At 41.4% G+C, this 23,822-nt stretch overlaps 1 protein-coding gene across 4 annotated transcripts in view; it reads right to left on the reverse strand.

The window, feature by feature from the left end:
* STXBP5L (syntaxin binding protein 5L) overlaps positions 1-23,822 on the reverse strand; it is a 100,113-nt gene that overhangs the window by 11,747 nt on the left and 64,544 nt on the right. For 3 of the 4 annotated variants that reach the window (XR_014152057.1, XM_081844824.1, XM_081844826.1), the window contains 8 exons: positions 18,373-18,524; positions 13,193-13,264; positions 7,597-7,665; positions 6,654-6,824; positions 5,057-5,296; positions 2,929-3,289; positions 1,182-1,347; positions 902-1,013 (listed from right to left, as the gene is read on the reverse strand). Coding sequence is in view for 3 of the 4 variants with exons in the window: in XM_081844824.1 (XP_081700950.1) it covers positions 902-1,013; positions 1,182-1,347; positions 2,929-3,289; positions 5,057-5,296; positions 6,654-6,824; positions 7,597-7,665; positions 13,193-13,264; positions 18,373-18,524 (1,343 nt within the window). In the remaining variant the exon portion in view is untranslated. The remainder of the gene's footprint in view (positions 1-901; positions 1,014-1,181; positions 1,348-2,928; positions 3,290-5,056; positions 5,297-6,653; positions 6,825-7,596; positions 7,666-13,192; positions 13,265-18,372; positions 18,525-23,822) is intronic. The other variant, XM_081844825.1, reaches the window with a different exon arrangement.

The following is a 23,822-nucleotide window of genomic DNA, read 5'->3' on the forward strand; positions in this document are numbered from 1 at the left end:
GCCCCTCTATCACCAAAATTATCTATTTGAATAATCTTTTCCATTTTGTTGCACCGGGAAAAGCAGCACATCCAAAAACTTGCGTAGGCATGGCCACCAATTTCATTTTCTTCCCGCCCCTGCGATGCCAGGGAATCCGCAGACGCATCATCCCTGGGCTAGCCGATTGGCTGGCCCGGGGGGTGTGGCCTCATGCATTTAGGTCTGGCGCAGCCGAGGCTCTTTCCCGCGCCTCAGCTAGCCAGGTTTTTTCCCTTCCCTCCCACCCGTTAGCATAGGCACTATGACGATGCTATGGGCTTTGGTTGGTCGCCGTCAAGGGGCCTGGTAGGAATTTTTCCATTTGGCAGATTGGCACCAGCCACTTGGTTTTCGCCTACCTCGTAGCAATCCGTCACAACTCCCCGGTATTGGCGGTTAGGCATTCGTAGGGGAATGGATCTTTTGTTATGCAGATGAAGGGGGGAGGAAGCGCCATCACCTCCCCCCAAAACAAAGGGTAGTCCGGTAAAGGATTCCGGGGGGCGTGGCCTTGTCCTAAGCCTATGGAGGTGTGGGCCCACGGCACGCCCCCGAGCGGTAACTGCGGGGGGAGCTCCTAGTTGACGTGCCTCAGCAGGACTCCCCCTACTGGTGGTTAACCATCACCAGTCTTCCAGCCAGCAGGCTGAAGCCGGTTAATTGTTAGGACCAATGCCTAAGCCAATACCGCCCAATTCCTGTAATCAATAAAGTTGTGGCCTAATTTGACCCATTAACTCGAATTCTAGTGTCTCGTGTCTTTATTTCTGAGGGGGGAGGCGGGAACTCGCCACACAAATGCCTCCTTCACTATTAGCTCTCTTTGGCTTTTTTTCTTCGTTTTGTATTTGATGCGAGGGAGAGGGGGAAAATCACTTACAGAGCTCTTCTCTGTCGAGCGTGCCTCCGGTTCCACCAAACAGCCCCTTCAGAAAGCCTCTGTACTGAGCCTCCGGAGTTTCCACAGGAATGAACAACTCCCCAAGCATGTCCTGGGCAAAAACAAATCAATTTTAGGCAAAACAACAGACCAGAAGGCAGGTACTTTCACCATACTACACTCTGGATCAGAAGGGGATGTCTTCCCCTCTTCTAATTTCTTTCTTGGCCCATTTCTAGACACTTCCAGTCACAGTGTTTGACGAGGTTTCCAGACTCACCTGCAGGTTGTCAAACATCTCCTGGCTGTAGTTCAATCTCTGGACTTCTGTGGGAGAACTAAGATACAACGCTTGTCCTTCGTTGGTAAAACGAAAGGTCCGGGCAATCCTCATGTCTGTTACAGGCAAATAATGAACATCTAGCAATGGGCGGAGGCTGGGTAAACTGGAAAGAAACAAGCATACGTTATACGTTGGAAGAGAAAATACAGTATTCCCCACAGTCCAGATTCTCAACTTTGCCATCAAAGCAGATGCAATCCTATGCATATTTATTTGGGAGTATGTCCCCTGAAAAACAGTGCCACTTGCTCCTGTATAGTATTAGGTTGTAAATCAACCAATGGTCAGGTTCATTCAGGTCCTACAGCAGCCCCAGGTAAAATTTCATCTTATGATAAACATTTAGCATAAAGCATATCCAAACCTCGCAGGTAGCAAAGCTACTAGCTGTGCGAATTATCTAACTGCCTCCAAAATATGATTAATATTCTGCTGGGAGCTGCCCAGAGTGGCTGGGGAAACCTAGCCAGATGGGCGGGGTATGAATAATAAATTGTTCTTGTTATTACTTCTGCCCCTGCCTTGAGATTAGAGGATGGGAATGTGAGGTACAAATGCCTATCAGCAACACAATGACACTTCTCTCCAAACCTCTAGATTATCTTTCTCAGAAGTTCTACCAAGATATTAAAAGGCATGTTTTAAACTGCTCCTCTAGGAATGAGTGGAACTACTGCAAAAAAATTTCTTATTTAGAAAGGTCTACCCAGAAGCTTACAAAATTGAGGTAATTTCAATCTGTTTTAATATTTTAAACTTCTCTATGTTTTAAAGTATGGTTGTAATTTTTTCTATTATATTTTGGTAAACTGCTTTGATGTTTTTGTAGAATCAATGGAGTGTGTAAATATAAACAAACAAATAGCAGTGTTCCCTTAATTGGCAACTCTGACAGGCCACAATGTTGAGCATGCGAATGGTAGCTGTCCAAGCAACTGAGACAAAGAAGCTGAGAAGCATCCAGCACAGCATGACTAGATCTTGCCCTTGCAATGAGCCTTTTTGATTCTACTCTAAAAAGGCATCATCCGAGTTGGAGCAGATGCCAGTGATTTTATCACCAAAGTGTTTAGTTAAACCGGGTGTTAGTACCAAGTGTACCACCAACTCAAAATTGCAGGCCAGAATTGTAGTCCTTCATTTGGAACAGTTCTACAGGCCAACAAGCTAAAACAATAGCAAAGAAGAAAGGCTTTTTCATCACTATCAATGTCACAAAGTAGGCCTGAAAGTGAGCTCTCTCTAATCGCAGTGTTATTGGACTTGCTTCATATCTTCCATCGCTTGCATTTCAGCCATCTTCCTACTGCCCTCAAATTGGTGAAGAACCAAGAGGAATGGGAGAGAGTGCTTAGATGCAATCCTGTCTAATTGGCCAGACCACTTCCCTATTCCAGGGGTTGGCAACATGCAGATCGACCAGACATGTCAGCAGTAAATTCCCCCCAGAAACATCCTGAGAGGTTGTTAAACATGAATAAATAAAGAAACTTAAATATATATTATATCTCCAGAGTGTTATCCATATCCATATATGTGGAATAGGCGAAGGATTAGGATTTTCCTTGGAAGCCTGTTTCAGAGGTTCCTTTGATAAGCAAATACACATCACCCCTAACTGCTGGCCATTTCCCCCTTCCCTTCGATAGGGAATAGCTCAGATTCACTCAATAATTTTAAATACCTCAGTATCATGATATGCCCATGGGCAGAGAAGCATGCCAAGCAAGCATGGTTACACATGGTCACCACATCGGCTCGCAAGAGAAAGGAGGTGTCTGTGATATTGTGAACATAGAGGCAGATCTGGGAAGGCAGTGAAAAAACTTTGGCTTGTTTCTCTGAACAGACAACAGCAAACTGGTGGTCTCCCATGTCCTGGGACGAGCAGGGAGAATGCATGACGAGTTTTCTTTTCCTTGTTCTTTCACTTTCGTCGGTGCTGTTTGGATCTCTCCATGTTTCATAGGGTGGGTGTATTAGGGTCCCTGTGCAGCTCAAGCAACCAAACGTTAACACTGCTCCCTTCAGTGACAGAACGGTACCTAGGAAACATAATTCAAATTGATTGATTAACTTCCCCAAATTAGCTATAAAGGTGCCAACACACATTAACCAACTTTATACAGTCATTTGTTGAGTATATGTGCATCTTCCTCTTCTGTTGCCTCATGACGTTGACAAATGACAAAACAGCCATGCTGGTTTATAAATCTCTAAACCATGAGGGAGTCAACTCCGGGAAGTCGCATGCCAACCTGCTGGCAGCACTCAAGAGATTATGCTGGTCAGAAAATCTCCTATCACCTCTTTGAATTATCTGAATAGTTCCCACCCATGCCATTAACTTCTCATGTGCAACTGGAGCGGAAGGGACGAGCACAATCTTGGCGTCATGTTTCCTGGAATGAGCAAAATAGGAAATATGACAAAGTGAGAGTCTTTTTTCCTTTGAAAAATTGGAAGCTATTCTTAATGTAAGAAAAAGCCAGGGTTTGTTTTTTTTTCAGTTGGAACTTACTGGCACTCAGTTCTGGCACTTCTCAGGTGAGCGCAATTGCAATTGTAAGGGACAAGGGAGGTGTTCATGGAGAATTCTGGCACCTATTTTTCAAGAAAAAATAGCACTGTAGCCAAAAATAGCCAATCAGCAAACTCGCAGCTAGTAATAGTCAGAAGATGGAGCTGGTTACTGCAGTTGCTACTTCCAAAGGAAATAATAGTTTTATTTGTTTTTAAATCTTTTTTATTCAATTTTAGATTTGAATTCAAACTTTAATCATAATCATCAGCATTTAGGATTCCCTGAATCCTTAGACTTCTCTCCACCCCTCCATGATCAAACTTTTTTTACTGCATTATATATTTTCTCTATATTCTTAAGATAATCCATTTTCTCCTTAGTTTTTAATCACTGTAAGCGTTACTCAAATCCTGCCAAAGTTTTTAGTTGTTTACAAAGTAAATTGTATTCCCCCCCGCATTCCTTATTAAAGTTTCTTATCTTCCTGGTTCCTGATTTTCCCTGTCATTTTTCCCCTTTTGGCGTAACCCATCATCTTCATCAACCATTCGTGTCTGGTCGGGCAAAGGAAGTAATAGTTAATCTGTTGCGGGCATCCATCTCGAGAAACAATAGAGTGCGCCTCCAGGGGGGAAGTCAAACCACTGCATTTGTAAGCACCCAAGTGACCTTTTTGGGGCACAAGGCTGGGCAGTGTACATGGAGGTCCTGTGCTGCCCAGATGACAAGACTCCCCGCTATCGGCCTCGCTGACGTGGTCCAAAGGAAAGCACAGCAATACATTTGGCACCAGCTTGGCTGCAGAACTTGCTGGAAGCAGGCGTACAAGACACCATACAACTGTCTTAGGAACTCCCCTCCAGATTTGTGCAGGGTTAGCCTTTCCTTCTCCTGAAGATATCCCGCAAGGCAGAAGAGGTTTAAAGTCTAGTTTATAATAAACAAAAATAATCTAAAGTAGCATTTGCTTTATAAGAGAGCTTGCCCCTCACTGATTTGCATGGGCTGTACCACTTTGGGCGGCAAGGCGGGGTGTAACAATTAATCCTTCTCCCTACAAAACAACTCCTTGAACATAAAAAGCTACCATGTCAGGAAGTAAGGATTTGGTACAGCTCAAACGTAGGGTTAGCACTTCAGTGAGAACTAAGCCTAAATCGTAAGATTTCTGACCACACTGCCCCTCCACAGCACCAAAGGGAGACAAATCCTGAGTTTAACAAGTTCTTGTGCTTAGTGGCGAATTTTTACGTATTTCCCAGAAAGTCAGGAAATCAAGATTTCTTACCGCTTGGAGAAACGACTACCGGCTCTGTCTGCCTCAATTCATCTGCAGTGGGCAGATTAAGGGATATCGTCAAGACCACACCGAGGCCTGTACCAACCCAAAGGCAAGGAGACACTGTGGTGTCATTTTTTCGTGAAAAGGACTCTGTGAAATACAACGCTGTAATTGCTTCCTTAGATTCTTTGTCTATACTGGAGACACTGGAGCTTCGAGAATGGCTGATGGAGTTCTCCCTGGTTTCTGTCGAAAGAGAGCAACACAAATGAACACACCTTATACCAAGAATAGGCCACGGGGTCCATCTGGTCCATTATTGCCTTCACCATTTAGCAGCAGCTCTCCAAGGTATCAAAGCTGCTACCTGAGACTGTGTAATTGGAGATGCAGTTGAAGGAGGCAACACGAGAACGGGGTCTTTTCTGCAGTGGCTCCCTGTTTGTGCAGTGCTCTTCCCAGGAAAGTTCATCTGGCACCTTCAATATAAATCTTTAGGCACCAGGCGAAAATGTTCCTCTTCAGCCAGGCTTTTGGCTGATTAACAGTTGATGTCTTTTTAAATGCATCAGGGGGATTCTTGGTTTGTCTTGTTCTTGTTTTTATTATGTATTTTGTGGTTTTATTCTGCATTTTTACGCTGTGGACTGCCCTGAGATCTTCAGATGAAGGGTAGTTAGATAGATAGTTGGTAGATAGATAGATAGATAGATAGATATGTTCTAAGCCTACGCATCTAAGCTACAGGTGGTCTTTACAGAGCATATAAAACAGCATTGTCCCAGAATAGACATCCAAGCCTGTTTGTCTTCATAATCTCACAAACCGATTACTTGCAATAATCCCAAAAGAGAGAGTGCTTATTAGAAACTCTAGAAGGCTAAGCTTGTGTGCCAAATTCTTTAAATATCTAAGAATAATAACCCCTTAAAAACCACATTAAAATACAAAAACGACTCATAGCTGCCAGGGGTCCTTCAATGCATTCACCAACCCGTTTGTGCTTTCAAAGCCCTCTCAGAGTTTTTCTTTTTTACTTGTCACATTATGGAGCCTCCACGTTAATTGGCCACCTTTGTAGGATGTCACACATGCACATACAGTGGTGCCTCGCAAGACAAAAAGAATCCGTTCCGCGAGTCTCTTCGTCTAGCGGTTTTTTTGTCTTGCGAAGCAAGCCCATTGACAGCTTAGCGGATTAGCGCTATTAGCAGTCTAGAGGCTTTTAGCGATCAGCTGTTAAGCAGCTTATCAGCGGAACAGCTGATAAGCGGCTTAGCGGCTTAGGAAAGGGGGGGGGAGCGAAAAAAACCCGCGGGAACTCGCAATATTTTTTCGTCTTGCGAAGCAACCCCATAGAGAAATTCGTTTAGCGAAGCGCCTCCAAAACGGAAAACCCTTTCGTCTAGCGGGTTTTCCGTCTTGCGAGGCATTCGTCTTGCGGGGCACCACTGTACCTCCAAAGAATTACTCATTTAATAATTATCGACAGGCAGCAGTATAAATGCTACTACCACAAAAAGTGAAGTAAAATACCACATAGATCAATTTTAAATTTTAAAAAGGTGAAAACAGCAGCTCCCAAATGCATATGTCTACTGACCTTCCGTTGTGACTGGCAAAGAAATCTCCATGCAAGCAGCAGATTGCACTTTCCTGAATGGAGGCTTTCCAGAACCGCGGCGGTTTATTTTTGAAACATCCGCACTAGACATCCTTTTTCCAGAGCTGCAGCTTTGGGAAGTTGGACTTGTACAGTGTCCGTTTATGTGATCTGTAGTGACATTAAAAATAAAATTAAAAAGTCACTACATATTTTTTAATTATTATATTGTTGTTGTTGTTTAGTCGCTTAGTCGTGTCTGACTCTTCGTGACCCCCTGGACCAGAGCACGCCAGGCACCCCTGTTCTCCACAGCCTCCCGCAGCTTGGTCAAAAATTGTTATATTAGTTGCTGTTAATCCTCTATGCTGTGAGTCACTTTGGGCACAAGTTTGGGATTAAATAAAACAAATAAATATAAGCGAACATAAAATAATCTGAAAAATAAAATAAACACGATTGAGCAAGTTATTTCATACCTTTCCAAAGCACCTTATACAGTGGTACCTCGGGTTACATACGCTTCAGGTCACATACGCTTCAGGTTACAGACTCCGCTAACCCAGAAATAGTACCTCGGGTTAAGAACTTTGCTTCAGGATGAGAACAGAAATCGCGCAGTGGCGGCATGGCAGCAGCGGGAGGCCCCATTAGCTAAAGTGGTGCTTCAGATTAAGAACAGTTTCAGGTTAAGTACGGACCTCCGGAACGAATTAAGTTCTTAACACAAGGTACCACTGTAGTTTGCAGGAATCTGTGTGTGTGTGTGTGTGTGTGTGTGTATAAAATCATAATGTAGCTATAATAATATTGCTATTCCTATTACAAATATATTTCCCAGCGAACATAATATATAATATTTCAACAGTGGAGATGTGCTTCATCTCACAAGCAAGAAACAGAGTGACCATCACAAACTGCCGACATACCAGAGCACATTTACCTGAAGTTGTGGGAGACTTGCATCTCTCCAGCTCCAATGACACTGGGCCATCTGATAGCTCAGTAAGACCTGGGGGGAAATGCAATTAAAATATGATATAATCAATTATCTAGGGACAGTAGGGGTGGAAACAAGCATGGAAACAGTTTTTTTGCCCACAAATACCTTGTTCAACAAGGAACATTTTTAGTGGGGTGACATGGTGTTAAAAAATCAGGATTGTTCACATACCCCCCCTCCAAAGCATACAAATATAACAGAGACCTGGCCACATGCTTTACACACTCCAATATGAAATTAAAAAATCAAGCCACTTGGAGCCAATATTAAACTCTACATAATCATGTATGTATCCAAGAGGCATAACTGGTTGATGTGTCCATTTGATTTCCATATTTGGTGAGAAATAGATGCTCACTACATGCCTAAACTGCCATTACAAGAGCTTTTTCATCCCAAGGATTCCTTGCCAGATCCTGAAATCCCAATATACTCAGTTATGCCACTTGATGAAGCTGTGAAACATTAACACACTTGGATTGGGGGGGGGGGTTCATCAACTGGAGCATGCCTTACACAGTTCACTGACCACTGCAAGCGAAAGGAAAGACCACATAAAATATCACACTGACACTGCTTATCCTATTCTATGAACCAGTAATTTCGGTCCTGGTGCTGTTACACAGTTTAGAGGTGATGAAGAAATAAAACGCACCTCCTTATCCTAGACAGATTAAACCTGTGCTTGCTGACAGTCCGCTTACTAATACTACACTGAAACAAATAACTTGGCTGCAGCTGGACCAAGTTGCTTGGGCATCGGTTACAAATTAGATATCATGGAATTGTCGAGTTGGAAGGGACCCTGAGGGTCTTCTAGTCCACCCCCCTGCAGTGCAGGAATAGGCAGCTGCCCCATGCGCCAGGGATCAAACCTTTGACCAGCGTTCGAAACTCCCATTGTTCTAGGCGCATTTTGCCATGGGGAATTTCATTAGCGCAAGCAGTATCTGAGCTCTGAAATCGTAGTACTGCGCCTACGATTTCAGATTAAAACTGCAGAGTGGAAGGAAAGGAGGACCTTTTTCTGCCTCCCTACTGCCAGCTACTCTCTGAAGACCGGAGAAGAGACCCTCTTAAGAATATTAGGGGGGTGGGCAGGGGAAGCACTAGACCATGTGAAAAGTGAACATAATATTTTATGTTGTTATTTCTATGTATATTATGCTATGGCTGCATGGCTAATGCAATAAAATCATTATATATATATATTAGCTGCAGCTCATTCATTTTCAGCTTTGTATTCTTGTTATAAAAAAGCACACCTAGACATTCCATTGTTGCGCCCATAACCTAGGACTAAGGTGCCATTTAGCTCCTGGCTTTCATATCTCGGTTTCTAACACTGCCTGTGTCACCTTGGTGTTATTAGCACCACACTCTATCCAACTGAGCTATCCAAAATTGAAATGGCTTTCTAGATGTTTGAGATGTGGATGGAAGTGGATGGAGTTAAACTCTCATGAAAGCAAAGCTCTCAGTTTCTGAAAATGCAGCCTCACTTCTCACAGCACATCATTCATGTCAAATCCGACATTCCCGTGAATGTCAGCTGGGGCACTTTACAGACTTCAACACGGCATTCTCTACATGTCACCCGTCACTTCCCCTGATCTCATGAGAAAAATGCCACAATAAATCCAAAAGCATCACCTGGAGGTGATGGTGATCCATGCTTCCAAACACCTTTCATTCCACTCAGCAGCATGGACTTCATGACTCTGAAAGTCACGATCTAGCACAACGTTTCCAGCAAGCAAGGCAAATGGATTGCTCAGACAACAAAACTGCATTTTTCTGCTACAGCCCCCTAGAGAGGTTAGCTGTCTGGGAACCTGAGGATTGGTTGCATAATGACAGAGTTTGAAGGGATACATGGACTGCACCTCTCTTGACGAGAATCCGTAATGCCATGAACCACTGCCATCTGCAAACGATTGAAATAGAAGTTCAGACACCTTGTAATTCTGTGAGCTAAATCGTAAAGCCTGCATTCCACCTTCCCTGGTATGTGGGAACTGGCGTATTAAAAGGAATCTGCACATACTTGGGGAAAAAATCTTCAATTTCCTATTTCCTCTTGGTATAATGAAAGCAGAGGAATTCTGCAGCTGTGCCTAGTACAAATTAAGCTCTGTTTCAATCCCCTCAGACATTTAAATCTTTATTGCTAATTTTAGCTGTTTGAAAACTAGACGTGGTTACTAACTCTGCACAGCCTCTCTCTTTTAACCATGCTTGTTAGGAACTTTCAAAATCTCCTAACTGTTGAAAACAAAGGCTATGGGATTCATGCAGTCCTAAATGTTATTTATTTGCACGATGGCTAGATAAATTATTCAGTGAGGAGTCCCATAAATTAAATGACTAAATGATGTGCTCTTTTCTCCAGAAGCTATTACCCTTATTCATCTCCACCATTTGTTACCGATGTGATCCCTGTCATGGGATTAGGCACCAGGCAAAATTAATTAGCTGCAGGTGTACAAAATTAAATATAAGGAGAGTGGGCATGAAGCCAGCCAGCAATGCACCAGATAGCCATTGGAGAGAAGGGGAGAGGAAGAACTTGAGCCACTTTTGAAATATTTGAGTCACGAGCAAAACACAGAGTCCATTAAAGTTAACAAGACCATTAATTCTTGGTGGTGTGCTCCTGTCCTATGGATCCCTGGTAATAACTGCAGAAAGATTGTTTTTACAGTTGCATCTGATACTCTAAATGAAACCCTGGAGTCTTTTGAGATGGGATAGAGAGATCAGTCCTAAATGAATGTGGTTAAAAGGCAAGGGTAGGAGCTACAGGATTTGACTCTTGGACAATAGCCCCATGCGACCAGCTTGGAGGTACCCAGTCTATAAGCCAGTTCTCCCCTGATTTTGGCAGCTAAGGGAAAATAGAGATTTCTACAGCCATTTCATGAAGAAGTAATTTTCAATAGTAACTTATTTTCTGCATATAATTTCACAGAAGCTGTTATAAAGGAGGTATCAGCACTATCGTAATCAGTAGTTAGTTAAAATCCTAAGCATCCTTACTACCGAGTGAGGTCTACTAAACATGTGCAACAGACTTCTGAGTATACATGAACATTATGTCAGAGCTAAACAACTTAGTTCAACTGCTTTTCATGTAGCTGAGTGGTAATTGCAGCTACCTTCTGAAAGGACGCTTCTACAAAAGGAGATTAGTTACTTTTGTTGGCATTGAACCACCACTTAACTACTAACAATAGTAATTAATTTCACCCATGGGGGGAATATTTAAACAAACAGCTATTACCATACAGAAACACTGTATAAATTTCAACAGAAACACCAAAATAGTCATTTCAAAGAATGCAAGCATGCCTGCAATTACTAGCAGACACTGACAATTCCTCCTATTATTCCTTCAGCTGGATGTTAGGCTCTTCCTCAGTGTGTAGCAATTCTTTTTTATATATATCCCAGTTTGGATACCTGATACTATTCTTTTTTAAAAAATTGATTTGATTCATGTTTTTGATGAATTCCATATCAATAAAACATAAACCAAAACAGTGCTAACAAAAAAGGATCTCTAAAGTAAATATAAAAGTAAAGTGCCTCTCATATCTTTCAGCAAGGAAGTATGCTTCCACGTAAGAAATGCAGAGAAAATAATTTCAGAAGCAAAAACTAAATTTCCCTAAATATCCCTAGTACAATATTTCTGCAGATTAATACTTTCAGTAGGAGAAACGACTTTTGAATGTATATATTTAAAGTTTCAAGAATTTCTGGCAAGCCCCAAGAGATTTTATCTCATGCAGAAGGCTACAACCGTGTATTCACGTTAAAACTAATCCATTCCGACGAGTCAAGAGACGAACTAGACGAGACACCAGTAACAAGACAGCAGGGGCTCCCCTGACCTCCAGCCACCCATTGTTGCTGCCTCCCCGGATGAAGACGGAGAGGTACAAGATGGCAGCAAGGCTGGTGTGGTGAAAGAGTGCTCTTAAGTGAATGCCAAGGTGTGTATGTATGTGGGACTCCCCAATTTTCACTGGGACTGCAGTGCACAGCGAAGGAACATTCAACCATTTCCTGCCATGCTGCAGTCCTTCCCCATCCAGATAAATGCTTCTACTGTGACCACTTTGTCCTGATGAGAGAGGATGTGATATTGACACAATGGCTTGCAAACCAGTGCTGTGCAAGCACAGCTTCACCTTTGTATTGATTTGAAGAAGGTGGTTCATGTGCCCCAAATGTGGTACATCTGCACAAAGTACTAACCTCTCAACTTCCATTCAAATGTATATCATTTTTTTCAATATATATAAAAACAGATTTTAACGCACAAAGAGCATTATGCTTCTCTTCAGTTGCCAAAAGTACTGGAGACAGATTCGTACTTCATGCAGAAACAAATTTGATTGCTGTGTGTTCTGTACTGTGGTAGCTTACCCCATTTACAGCAAACAAGGGTTTGCCACTGATTTGGAAGAAGGGAAAGAAAAACAGAGCGGGGGGTGGGGGGGCGACAAACATGCACACATATTTAAACATCCATTTATGTATGTCTTGCAACCCTCGTTGGGCCAGGGTTTCTGAGACATATGTTCACACACACATGCATATTGCAGAAATATTGAAGATGGTTCCACACTTTATGCAGCACCACACAAAGGACACTTGCAAATACCCAGCCTAAAGAGGCAGTCTACGCAGGCTCTCGCAAGTGCCCAGTCTCCACAGCTTTTGTCACCATCCGCGACCATCCACCTCAACAGAAAATCCATTGCTCTTCTAGCAATTTTCTTTGGGTGAAGCACTATGAGGTGGTCTTTTTTGCAACCAAATGTATAAATTTCATGAAGTAAATAAATGAATGAAAATTAAAACCATTTCTGCTAAATTTCACCACCATTTCAACTAGAATCATCATCAGATCTAGAGATGGTACAGTTACAATAACTACTACAGTGGTACCTTGGTTCTCAAACGCCTTGGTACTCATACAACTTGGAACTCAAACACTACAAACCCAGAAGTAAGTGTTCCGGTTTGAGAACTTTTTTTAGAAACCGAACATGCTCTGTTTTGAGTGTTACGCTTCCGATTTGAGTGTTACATTTTGGTTTTGAGTGTTACGCTGAGGTCTGTCTGTTTTTGCTATTTATTTTGCGTTTTTGTTTTGTTTTTGTGACTGTGTGGAACCCAGTTCAGCTACTGATTGATTGATTGTGTGACTGCAGTACATCCTTTATTGCTTTCATTTTATGGATCAATGGCCTCGTTAAATAGTAAAATTCATGTTAATTTGCTGTTTTAGGGGTTGTTTTTAAAAGTCTGGAATGGATTAATCCATTTTGCATTACTTCCTATGGGAAAGCACGCCTTGGTTTTAGAACAGACTTCTGGAACAGATTAAGTTTGAGAACCAAGGTACCACTGTATAACAAGGCATGTTTCACGCGTCATCCAAAAAGGAGGAAATGGCATGCATGTTGGATGGAAACACACTGAGACCTGACAAAGCACTTGTCCTATTCTTTGGAGAACTTACTCTGATAGGAAGTACGGATCCGTTTCGTTAAATCAGGATAAAAGTTAGACAGGCCACGCATGCAAAAGTTGTCTTGGGAACATGCCAGAATATCAGCAGCAGCAGCAGGCAGAGGAAAGAGTGGGGAAAAAACAGTCCAAAGTGAAAGGAAATGATAAGAGCATCTACAGGTGAAGGAACCTTCACACCTGTCTTCAGAGGCCCCTCTGAGTCAGAAGACACACCAAATAAATTAATTTAAGAACTAAAAAATGTGGGATGGATACTGGAGAGCCAGTAAAAGAGAGTGCAAGTATGTAATTTTTTTTTTTTTTAAACAAAGCCATTTCTGAAAGGCTTAGAGAGTTTTGCTGTTCCAAAATTCATTTCATCCTTTTTTTCCAGTAGCTTAATTGCTGCTCTAAAGTTTCACCAGGTAAGCTGTAGTAGAAACTGTCCAGTGGAGTTTGTTGACTACGTAGGATGTAAGTGCCAAAAATAAACAAAACTACGACATCTGACTTCACCTGGGAGATTTAAGGTTGCTTCATTTATTCTTGGATTCTCCTTTGCACCTTGCTCAGCCCACCTGTCTGTTATGCAAAGTTTGCATCCTTGTGCCACTGAAAACTGATCCTGAGGACCAAGCATGACGCACAATATCCATAACTGATCACTCAGCTTTCTTGCTAGCTTTGTAAGCAGTCATGGGTTTGCACCAGGGTTGTGATACTTGTGCAGGGTTAAACCCTTTGCTCCACACCATTTTCCCAATGGAAATGAGCCCCTGAAGCTGTCACTAGCCTTTGCTGGAGGGGAGGAGGAGGAAGACAGAAAATAATTGCTGCACCGTGGCTTATTTCAAGTGAGCAATTTCCAGCAAGGAAATGACTTGGGGTGTGGGTTTAAATCTCTCCTTCCTCAGGTTCAGGAGACAGATCCAAATTCTGCTCCACCTCCAGCTGCTTTTAAGGTTCAAATAGGTATCAGGAAGATTTAAAGATGGATTGCCATCATCATGTGTGTTTGCTCTGAGCTTATAGCATATTTATGAAGAGAAATAGTATTTGGAGAACAGACTTAAGGTGTCCTCTGAACTTTCTACCAACTGAAAAACCAATCTGCTCCCAATTAGGTCAGTGAGAAAATGCTTACTGACCAATGGAAAAACAGAAAGGATATGCTTTAGTCATTAGGCAACTCCTAAAGTATGTGGATAGTCCTCTTGGAGCACAAGACAAAGATGGGGGAGCAGTTCAATTCAGTTGCATTTGAAGACGAATCAAACCCACACTTTCCCGAACAATATGAGAACCAAAACACCACCATCCTTCAAAATTCACACTTCTCCACAATTTGTAACCCAATTCTTCAACAAGATTTACAAAACTGAATATATTAGAGGGAAATGTGCATTAGAATGAACATTCTGTTGAACATAACATCAGCAGTATAACTATTTAAAAACCTCACTCCTAGACTACAAGCAGTGGAGGCTTTCAACCAAATCATAGCTTGACTCCAACCTTGAAAGAAATATTTATTACGTAGTTGTCTAAAACAAATTAATTTTTATTTTTCAAAGCATCCAAAATACAATATTCTCTCCCTGTCAGCAACTATCCTGTAAGCTTTGCTGAAGAGTGGATTTCAAACAAGATAAAACAAAAGTAAACAAATACTTGATTCAAAAGAGTAAGCTCTATGCAGAGCTTCAGAAAACTCTATATAGTGTGATACTATATCTGAAATTTGTGATCTTCATACTGCTGCACTTAGGTACTGATGATTAGATGTTCAGAGTTTGTTTCATTTGCCTCAACTAATGTTTTAAAAGATAATAAAGGCAGAATGCAAATTAAACATTTCTTAGCTTTCTGAAGGATTTAACAAGGGGAGGAATCAAAATGCTAACCAAGAGCACAGCATAGCTTAGCATGAAAGTTGTCTGTTCTGAACTTAATCATAGAATTGTAGAGTTAGAAGGGACCCTGAGGGTGAGCTAGTTCAAACCCTTGCAATGAGGGAGTCTCAACTAAAGCATCTATGACCGACTGCCACCCAACCTCAGCTTAATAAACTTGAATGAAGAAGAGTCCACCAGCTTTTGAGGAAGTCAGTTCCACTGTTGAACACCTCTTACCACCAGAAAGTTCTTCCTGATGTTTAGTCAGAATCTCCTTTCTTGTAACTTGAATCCATTGGCTCGGATCCTACCCTCCAGAGAAAACAAGCTTGCTCCATCTTCTACAAGACAGCCCTTTAGGTATTTGAAGATAGCTATCTTCTCTCAGCCTGATCTTCTCCAAGCTAAAAATACCCTCAACTGTTCTTCAAAAGTCTTGATTTTCAGACCTTTTATCATCTTGGTCATCCTTCAAGATCACCCAGAAACGTCAATTGGTTCAGAACACAGTGGCCAGATTACTAGGTAAAGGTAAAGGGACCCCTGACCATTAGGTCCAGTCATGACCAACTCTGGGGTGGCAGCGCTCATCTCGTTTTATTGTTCCAGTTGCAGATAGGTAGCCGTGTTGGTCTGCCATAGTCAAAACAAAATAAAAAAATTCCTTCCAGTAGCACCTTAAAGACCAACTAAGTTAGTTCTAGGTATGAGCTTTTGTGTGCATGCACACTTCTTCAGATACACTGAAACAGAAGTCACCAGACCCTTCTATATAGTGAGAAGGTGGGGAGGGGTATTACTCAGAAGAGTGGTGGGAATGGGTGATTGGCAGATAGCTGTGATGAGCCTGTTGACGACTCTTAACAACTGCAATAGGTCTTACAGGAAAAAGCAAGGGGTGAGAAGGTGAAAAATGGCTTTGTCATGTATAATGAGATAAGAATCCAATGTCTTTGTTCAGACCAGGTCTCTCCATGGTTTTAAGTTTGGTAATAAGTTGCAATTCAGCAGCTTCTCTTTCCAGTCTATTTCTGAAATTCCTTTGTAATAGAACAGCTACTTTGAGATCTTGTATAGAATGTCCTGGGAGATTGAAGTGTTCTCCTACTGGTTTCTCTGTCTTGTGGTTCCTGATGTCAGATTTATGTCCGTTTATCCTTTGGCGTAAGGTTTGGCCTGTTTGTCCAATATAGAGAGCTGAAGGACACTGTTGGCATTTGATGGCATACACAATGTTAGATGATGAGCAATTAAATAGTCCCGAGATGGTATGTGTGATGTTGTTGGGGCCAGTAATGGTGTTATCCGGGTGTATGTGGCAGCAAAGTTGGCATCTGGGTTTATTGCAGGCTCTGGTGCCAGTGTCCGTGTTAAGTCTGGTAGTAGTATTATTGTGGGTTAGTTGTTGTTTAAGATTGGGTGGCTGTCTGTAGGCAATGAAAGGTCTTCCTCCCAGAGCTTGAGAGAGAGAACTGTCATTGTCCAGGAGAGGTTGTAGATCTCTGATGATGCGTTGTACTGTTTTAACTTGGGAGCTGTATGTGATGACTAGAGGTGGTCTCTAGCTACCATCCCAAACATACCAAACAGTCCATTGTATATAGCCAGGCACTACGTTACAGCCGCATCTGTTCCAATTCTACAGACAGAGACTCTCACCTAAGAGATCTACAGCAAACCTTTTTAGAACTAAAATACCCAGCAGATGAAGTTAGACAACAGATCAACAGAGCCAGACTGATACCCAGAGAGAAGTTGCTGCAAGACAGACCCAAAAAAGAAAATAACAGAACACCTCTAGTCATCACATACAGCTCCCAAGTTAAAACAGTACAACGCATCATCAGAGATCTACAACCTCTCCTGGACAATGACAGTTCTCTTTCTCAAGCTCTGGGAGGAAGACCTTTCATTGCCTACAGACAGCCACCCAATCTTAAACAACAACTAACCCACAATAATACTACTACCAGACTTAACACGGACACTGGCACCAGAGCCTGCAATAAACCCAGATGCCAACTTTGCTGCCACATACACCCGGACAACACCATTACTGGCCCCAACAACATCACACATACCATCTCGGGACTATTTAATTGCTCATCATCTAACATTGTGTATGCCATCAAATGCCAACAGTGTCCTTCAGCTCTCTATATTGGACAAACAGGCCAAACCTTACGCCAAAGGATAAACGGACATAAATCTGACATCAGGAATCACAAGACAGAGAAACCAGTAGGAGAACACTTCAATCTCCCAGGACATTCTATACAAGATCTCAAAGTAGCTGTTCTATTACAAAGGAATTTCAGAAATAGACTGGAAAGAGAAGCTGCTGAATTGCAACTTATCACCAAACTTAAAACCATGGAGAGACCTGGTCTGAACAGAGACATTGGATTCTTATCTCATTATACATGACAAAGCCATTTTCACCTTCTCACCCCTTGCTTTTTCCTGTAAGACCTATTGCAGTTGTTAAGAGTCGTCAACAGGCTCATCACAGCTATCTGCCAATCACCCATTCCCACCACCCTTCTCTGTAATACCCCTCCCCACCTTCTCACTATATAGAAGGGTCTGGTGACTTCTGTGTCAGTGTATCTGAAGAAGTGTGCATGCACACAAAAGCTCATACCTAGAACTAACTTAGTTGGTCTTTAAGGTGCTACTGGAAGGAATTTTTTTATTTTGTTTTGACTCGTTTTATTGGCTGAGGGAGCCGGCGTTTGTCCGCAGACAGCTTCCAGGTCATGTGGCCAGCATGACTAAGCCGATTACTAGCTGGGATTTTATTTATATCTCATGTAACCCCTGCTTTAAAACCAGCTGCACTAGTTGCCATTTTGTTTCTGGGTCCAATTTAAGATGCTCATGTTAACATTTAAAGCTCTAAATGGCTTAGGCTGCATCCTTCTTTACAGACCGTCTCAGGTGTTTACAAAGGTGTTAAGATTGGCAGAGAGGGCCTTCTTCACAGCTCCACTGCCCTCAGAAGCTTGGGTGGGGTGTGGCAGCCCAGGAGAAGGTGTTCTAAAAAATAATAATTTTCATGTCACGTTTTAAATTGTTGTAACCCACTACACAACCTAAGGGTGAAGGGTTGGTATAATAATAATAATAATAATAATAATAATAATAATAATAATAATATCATCAGTACATGACAAGCAGTCTGTCCGGTGCTTTTCATGTTGTTATGAGCTTTCTCTCATCTAGCACACATGCATTTTAACCCATTCCAAAAGCTGCAGGCAACAAGAAAAAAGGCTGTCCCGGTTCTTCCTACCTGCAGTGAACTGCTTGCTTCTGCGCGGAGAACGAGGCTGGCGCTGATAAGGATCACTTGACCCATAGAGCTCAAGACTCCCCATGCTCAGCAGTGTGGTCTTCTGCATAAAATCCACAACAGCCAAACCATTGCAGTTTCCAAAGGCAACTCTGTGGAAAGAAACATTCTTCAAGGACACTGTGCTTTGGTATTATCTGCTTCAAGCAATGATCCAGCCACAGTTAAAGGAAGAAGTTGGGTTATGCATGACTCTTCATTCCATTTACACCCATCCCCAACCAAATGCTTCTTGCAATGTGAAAATACCACTCCAACTCTCATTCAATTGACGCTGAAACACGTCTGTTCACCCTGATCATGCATTTCCTTCATACAATACACAGCTTGTCATGAGCCTGGATTCCAGTTTTCCAGCTCAGGGGACTGAGGCCATGGAGCTGCAGAATGGGAGATGGGATTGTTCTCAGAACCATCCTTGGGTGTCCTCAATGCACTGGAAGCTCTAGCACAAGAGAAACTCATCTCTCCCACCTCATGAGGCTGCATTGTCCTTAGGGATGAAAATTCCACAGATCTCGGATTCCAAAGTGGACTCACCTGATTTAATCCAGGCAGTTCATGACCCAGATCAAATCATGTCTACTTTAGCCTGCTTTAGGGTGCTCTAGTGCTGCCTCTGATAGATTTTTTAAAGAAAAATGTTCTCCTTTTATAACACTCCAGAGGAAGTCATCTGGCCACTTACAGCCTGCTGTGGCTAACATGCGGGTCTTCTTGCCACCACACAAACCACACACTCTCTGGGAGCAATGGGGCTTGATTGCTGGAAGAACAGCAGCAGGGCACCGCTCAGTTAGTAACCAAACCAAGCATAATTCTGTAGATACTTAGGACTCAGAAACACTTATGCTTGCCGTGTGCCTCGAAGGCATGTGTCTGAGCAGTTTTGCCAGTCTCCTGCTGCTCCCCCCCCCCCCGGAAAAACAAGCTCTTTAGCACCAAAGGATACGCTGCAGTGGCAGAAACATGATCTCCTGAAGAAAATTAAAATATTTTGGGTTAACTTATGTTATGTACTAAGCTTGGATCCTAGAACAATAGGCAAGTAAGATCCTAGAATGCAAGAACTGATTAGCTTGCAGGAGAAGACCAATCAGGCTCCAGGAGGATGTTAATCAGCCTATTAGGCTGGTAGGATCATAGAATGCAACAACAGATTGGCCTGCAGGAAAAGACCAATCAGGCTTCAGGAGGGAAGCAGAATCAGCCAATCAGACGGGACTCATTATGTAAATAATGTATATAAAAGCCTGAGGTTTGGGGGGCAATCAAATCACTGTTTTACAAGCTGCAATAAAGAGCCTGAAATCACTACAGGACTCTGAGTATATTTCATTTTTTTTTTTTTTTTTATAAATATTTATTAAGGTTTTTTTTTTAAAATATAAATGCACACATAAAACAATCTTACTTTTATAACAACAAATTCTTCACTTCTTTGGACTCCCTCACGTCCCCCTCTCCCATTTACATCATTAAAAAAAAAAAAATTTTTCCAAACAAATTATCAACTTGTTTACAATCTCATGTCCACACATTCCAATATGATTTAACACTTTTTCCAATAAAATTTTTATATTTTCTTTAGTCTCACTTATCATCAAATTTAAATCTAGTTTAGTGGTGGCCAGTTTTTTATAATCTAGCATCCTTCTTAACATTCAAACAAATTACAATGTTTTTGTAGATACATCTTGAATTTCTCCCAGTCTTCCTCCATCTTTTCTTCTCCCAGGTCTCGGATTCTGCCAGTCATCTCGGCCAGTTGCATATAGTCCATCAGCTGCATCTGCCACTCTTCCAGTGTGGGTAAATCTTGAGTTTTCCAATTTTTTGCGATGAGAATCCTTGCTGCCGTTGTTGCATACATGAAAAATGTTCGATCCTTCTTTAACACCTTCTGGCCGACAATACCCAGAAGGAAGGCCTCTGGTTTCTTAGTGAAGGTATACTTAAATACCTTTTTCAGCTCATTGTATATCATTTCCCAGAAGGCCTTCACCTTAGGGCATGTCCACCAGAGGTGGAAGAATGTTCCTTCATTTTCTTTACATTTCCAACATTTATTGTCAGACGAATGGTATATTTTGGCAAGTTTAACTGGGGTCATGTACCATCTATATATCATTTTCATAACATTTTCCTTCAGAGCATTACATGCAGTGAAGTTCAACCCATTGGTCCACAACCTTTCCCAGTCCTCGAACATAATGTTATGCCCAATGTCCTGTGCCCATTTTATCATAACCGATTTAACCATTTCGTCTTGTGTGTTCCATTTTAGCAGCAAGTTATACATTCTAGATAGTACCTTGGTTTTGGGTTCTAACAATTCTGTTTCTAACTTCGATTTCTCCACCTGGAACCCTAACTTTTTGTCATTTTTAAAAACTTCTTTAATCTGAGCATAATGTAACCAGTCTCGCACCTTATCCTTCATTTTCTCCAAACTCTGCAATTTCCAATTGTCTCCATCTTTTTCTAATAATTCCCAATATTTTGGCCATTTGGCCTCCATATTGGGTCTTTTTCGGGCCTTAGCCTCCAGAGGTGAGAGCCACCTTGGAGTTTTGTTTTCCAATAAGTCTTTATATTTCGTCCAGACATTGAACAGTGCTTTCCTGACAATATGGTTCTTAAAGGCCTTATTGATCTTAACTTTGTCATACCATAAGTATGCATGCCAACCAAAAGCATTGTTAAAACCTTCCAAGTCCAGCACGTCAGTGTCTTCGAGAAGTAGCCAATCTTTTAGCCAGCAGAAAGCTGCGGCTTCATAGTACAACTTTAAGTCTGGCAGGGCAAAGCCACCTCTTTCTTTCGCATCTGTTAATATCTTAAACTTAATTCTGGGCTTTTTGCCCTGCCAGACAAATTTAGATATATCTTTCTGCCACTTCCGGAAGCACTCCGTTTTGTCCACAATCTGTAATGTTTGAAACAAAAACAACATTTTTGGCAATACATTCATCTTAATAGCAGCAATTCGGCCTAACAAAGAAAGCTTCAATTTTGTCCAACTATCCAAGTCTCTCTTAATTTCAGACCAACATTTTTCATAATTGTCCTTAAATAGACTCAGGTTTTTTGCTGTTATGTTTACCCCTAGGTATTTTACTTTTTTAACCATAGTTAGTTCTGTTTCTCTCTGAAACCTTTCCGACTCTGTATCTGTCAAATTTTTTCCCAACACTTTAGTTTTCTGTTTATTTAATTTAAATCCTGCCACCCGACCAAAATCCTGTATCAGTTGTAATACTCTTTTCGTACTAGATTCTGGCTCCTGCAGAGTCAAAACTAGGTCATCTGCAAAAGCTTTCAATTTGTATTGTTTCGCTCCGACCTGAATCCCTTCCACCAACCGGTCCCCTCTGATCAAGTTCAAGAGCACCTCCAGAACCGAAATGAATAACAAAGGGGAAATCGGGCAGCCTTGTCGTGTTCCTTTTTCAATTTTGAACTCTTCTGTAACCACATTGTTAACTATCAGTTTGGCCTTTTGTTCTGAATATATTGCGTCAATCCCATTCTCAAACCCCCGTCCCACTCCCATTTCATTCAAATTTCCCTTCATAAATTTCCAAGAAATATTGTCAAAGGCCTTCTCCGCATCTATGAAAATTAACACTGCTTTTGTATTTATGTCTGTTTGCAAAAGTTCCAAAACGTCAATAATGTTCCTAGTATTTGCAAACATATGTCTACCTGGGAGAAAGCCTGCCTGGTCTTTATGAATTACTTCATTAAGCACTCTTTTGAATCTACTTGCCAAAATGTCTGCAAATATTTTGTAATCCACATTCAAAAGGGAGATGGGACGATAGTTTTTGAGTTGTGTCTTTTCAGCTTCAGATTTTGGTATCAATGTGATAAAGGCTTCCTTCCACGATTCCGGCGCCTTCTTCCCTTCCATAATTTCATTACAGACCTCCATCATTGGTTGGGTCAGATAGTCTTTTAATGTCTTGTAATACTTGGAGGTCAAACCGTCTGGCCCTGGAGATTTGCCCAGTTGCATGTTCTGAATAGCTTGTTCAATCTCTTGTTGTGTTATTTTGTTGTTCAGGATTAATCTGTTTTTTTGTGACAACTTTGTTAATCCATTTCTTTCCAGAAATTGTTTAATCTCAACCTCATCTTGCGGCCCTTGAGTGTATAATTTTTTAAAGTATCTCTGGAAGCACTTTCTAATTTCCATGGGGTTCTGGATATTTCTTCCTTCAATTTCTAGGTTTGTAACTATATTTAATTTCTGTCTCTTCTTCAACTGCCAAGCTAGCAGTTTTCCACATTTATTTGCCGATTCAAAAGTTTTTTGTTTCATTAATTTAATCTTCCATTCTATTTCTTGGTTTATCAATTTAGAATATTGGGCTTGATATAGTTTAATTTCTCTCAGAATCGGCTGTGACTTCGGGTTTGATCTTAATTTCTTCTCCAATTCTTTAATTTTCTGCAAAATCTTATCTTTCCTTTCATTTTGTGTTCTTTTCTTTACAGTGTTCTGTTGTATCAAGAACCCCCTCATCACAGCTTTGCTTGCGTCCCAGATAGTTCTTTTTTCCACCGTAGTGTTCATATTTATTTCAAAATAATCCTTCAAGGTTTTTTGGGCCTTCTTGACAATCTCCTGATCTCTAAACAAGCTATCATTCATCTTCCATCTAAAGGAGCCGGTTGGCAATAGTGTCATATCCATCTTCAGCGCATTATGGTCGGAGCAGGTCTTTGGGCAGATTTCCACTTTTCTGACCTTGGGTGCCAGACCTCTAGATATCCATATTTGGTCGATTCTTGTCCAAGTCAGTTGGGCTTCAGAGAAGAATGTTCCCTCTCTTCCCAGGGGGTTCTTAGTTCTCCAAATATCAATCCAGTCCATATTGTCAGCCATTTCAAAAAAGGTCTTTGGTAGTCTGCCGTCTTTTGTAGCGTTTTGATTTTGTGACTTATCCATGTTTGTCGATACGACCCCATTCATATCTCCCATCATAATGATGTTGTTGTAGTCCAGATAGTCCAGCATAGTCTCATGCAACTTCTTGTAAAATTCCGATTTCCCGTCATTTGGTGCATAAATTCCTAATATCAGAATCTTTTCTCCTTGGTGTTGTATCTCAATTCCTAATATTCTTCCATGTTCATCTTTGAATAAGAATTTAGGTGACAGGCTCTCTTTTGCATATATCACCACTCCTCGCTTCTTTACTCTGTCCGAAGATATAAATTCTTGGCCAAGTCTTTTGTTTATTAACACCTTTCTATGGAGCCTAGTCACGTGTGTTTCTTGTAAGCAGATAATATCCAATTGTTCTTTTTTTAGTATATGAAAAATTTTCCTCCTTTTTTCCGGGATATTGCAGCCATTAATGTTCCAACTCAAAAGTTGC

Source organism: Podarcis erhardii (assembly GCF_964252035.2).
Source record: "Podarcis erhardii genome assembly, chromosome: 17".
Lineage (NCBI taxonomy): Eukaryota > Metazoa > Chordata > Lepidosauria > Squamata > Lacertidae > Podarcis > Podarcis erhardii.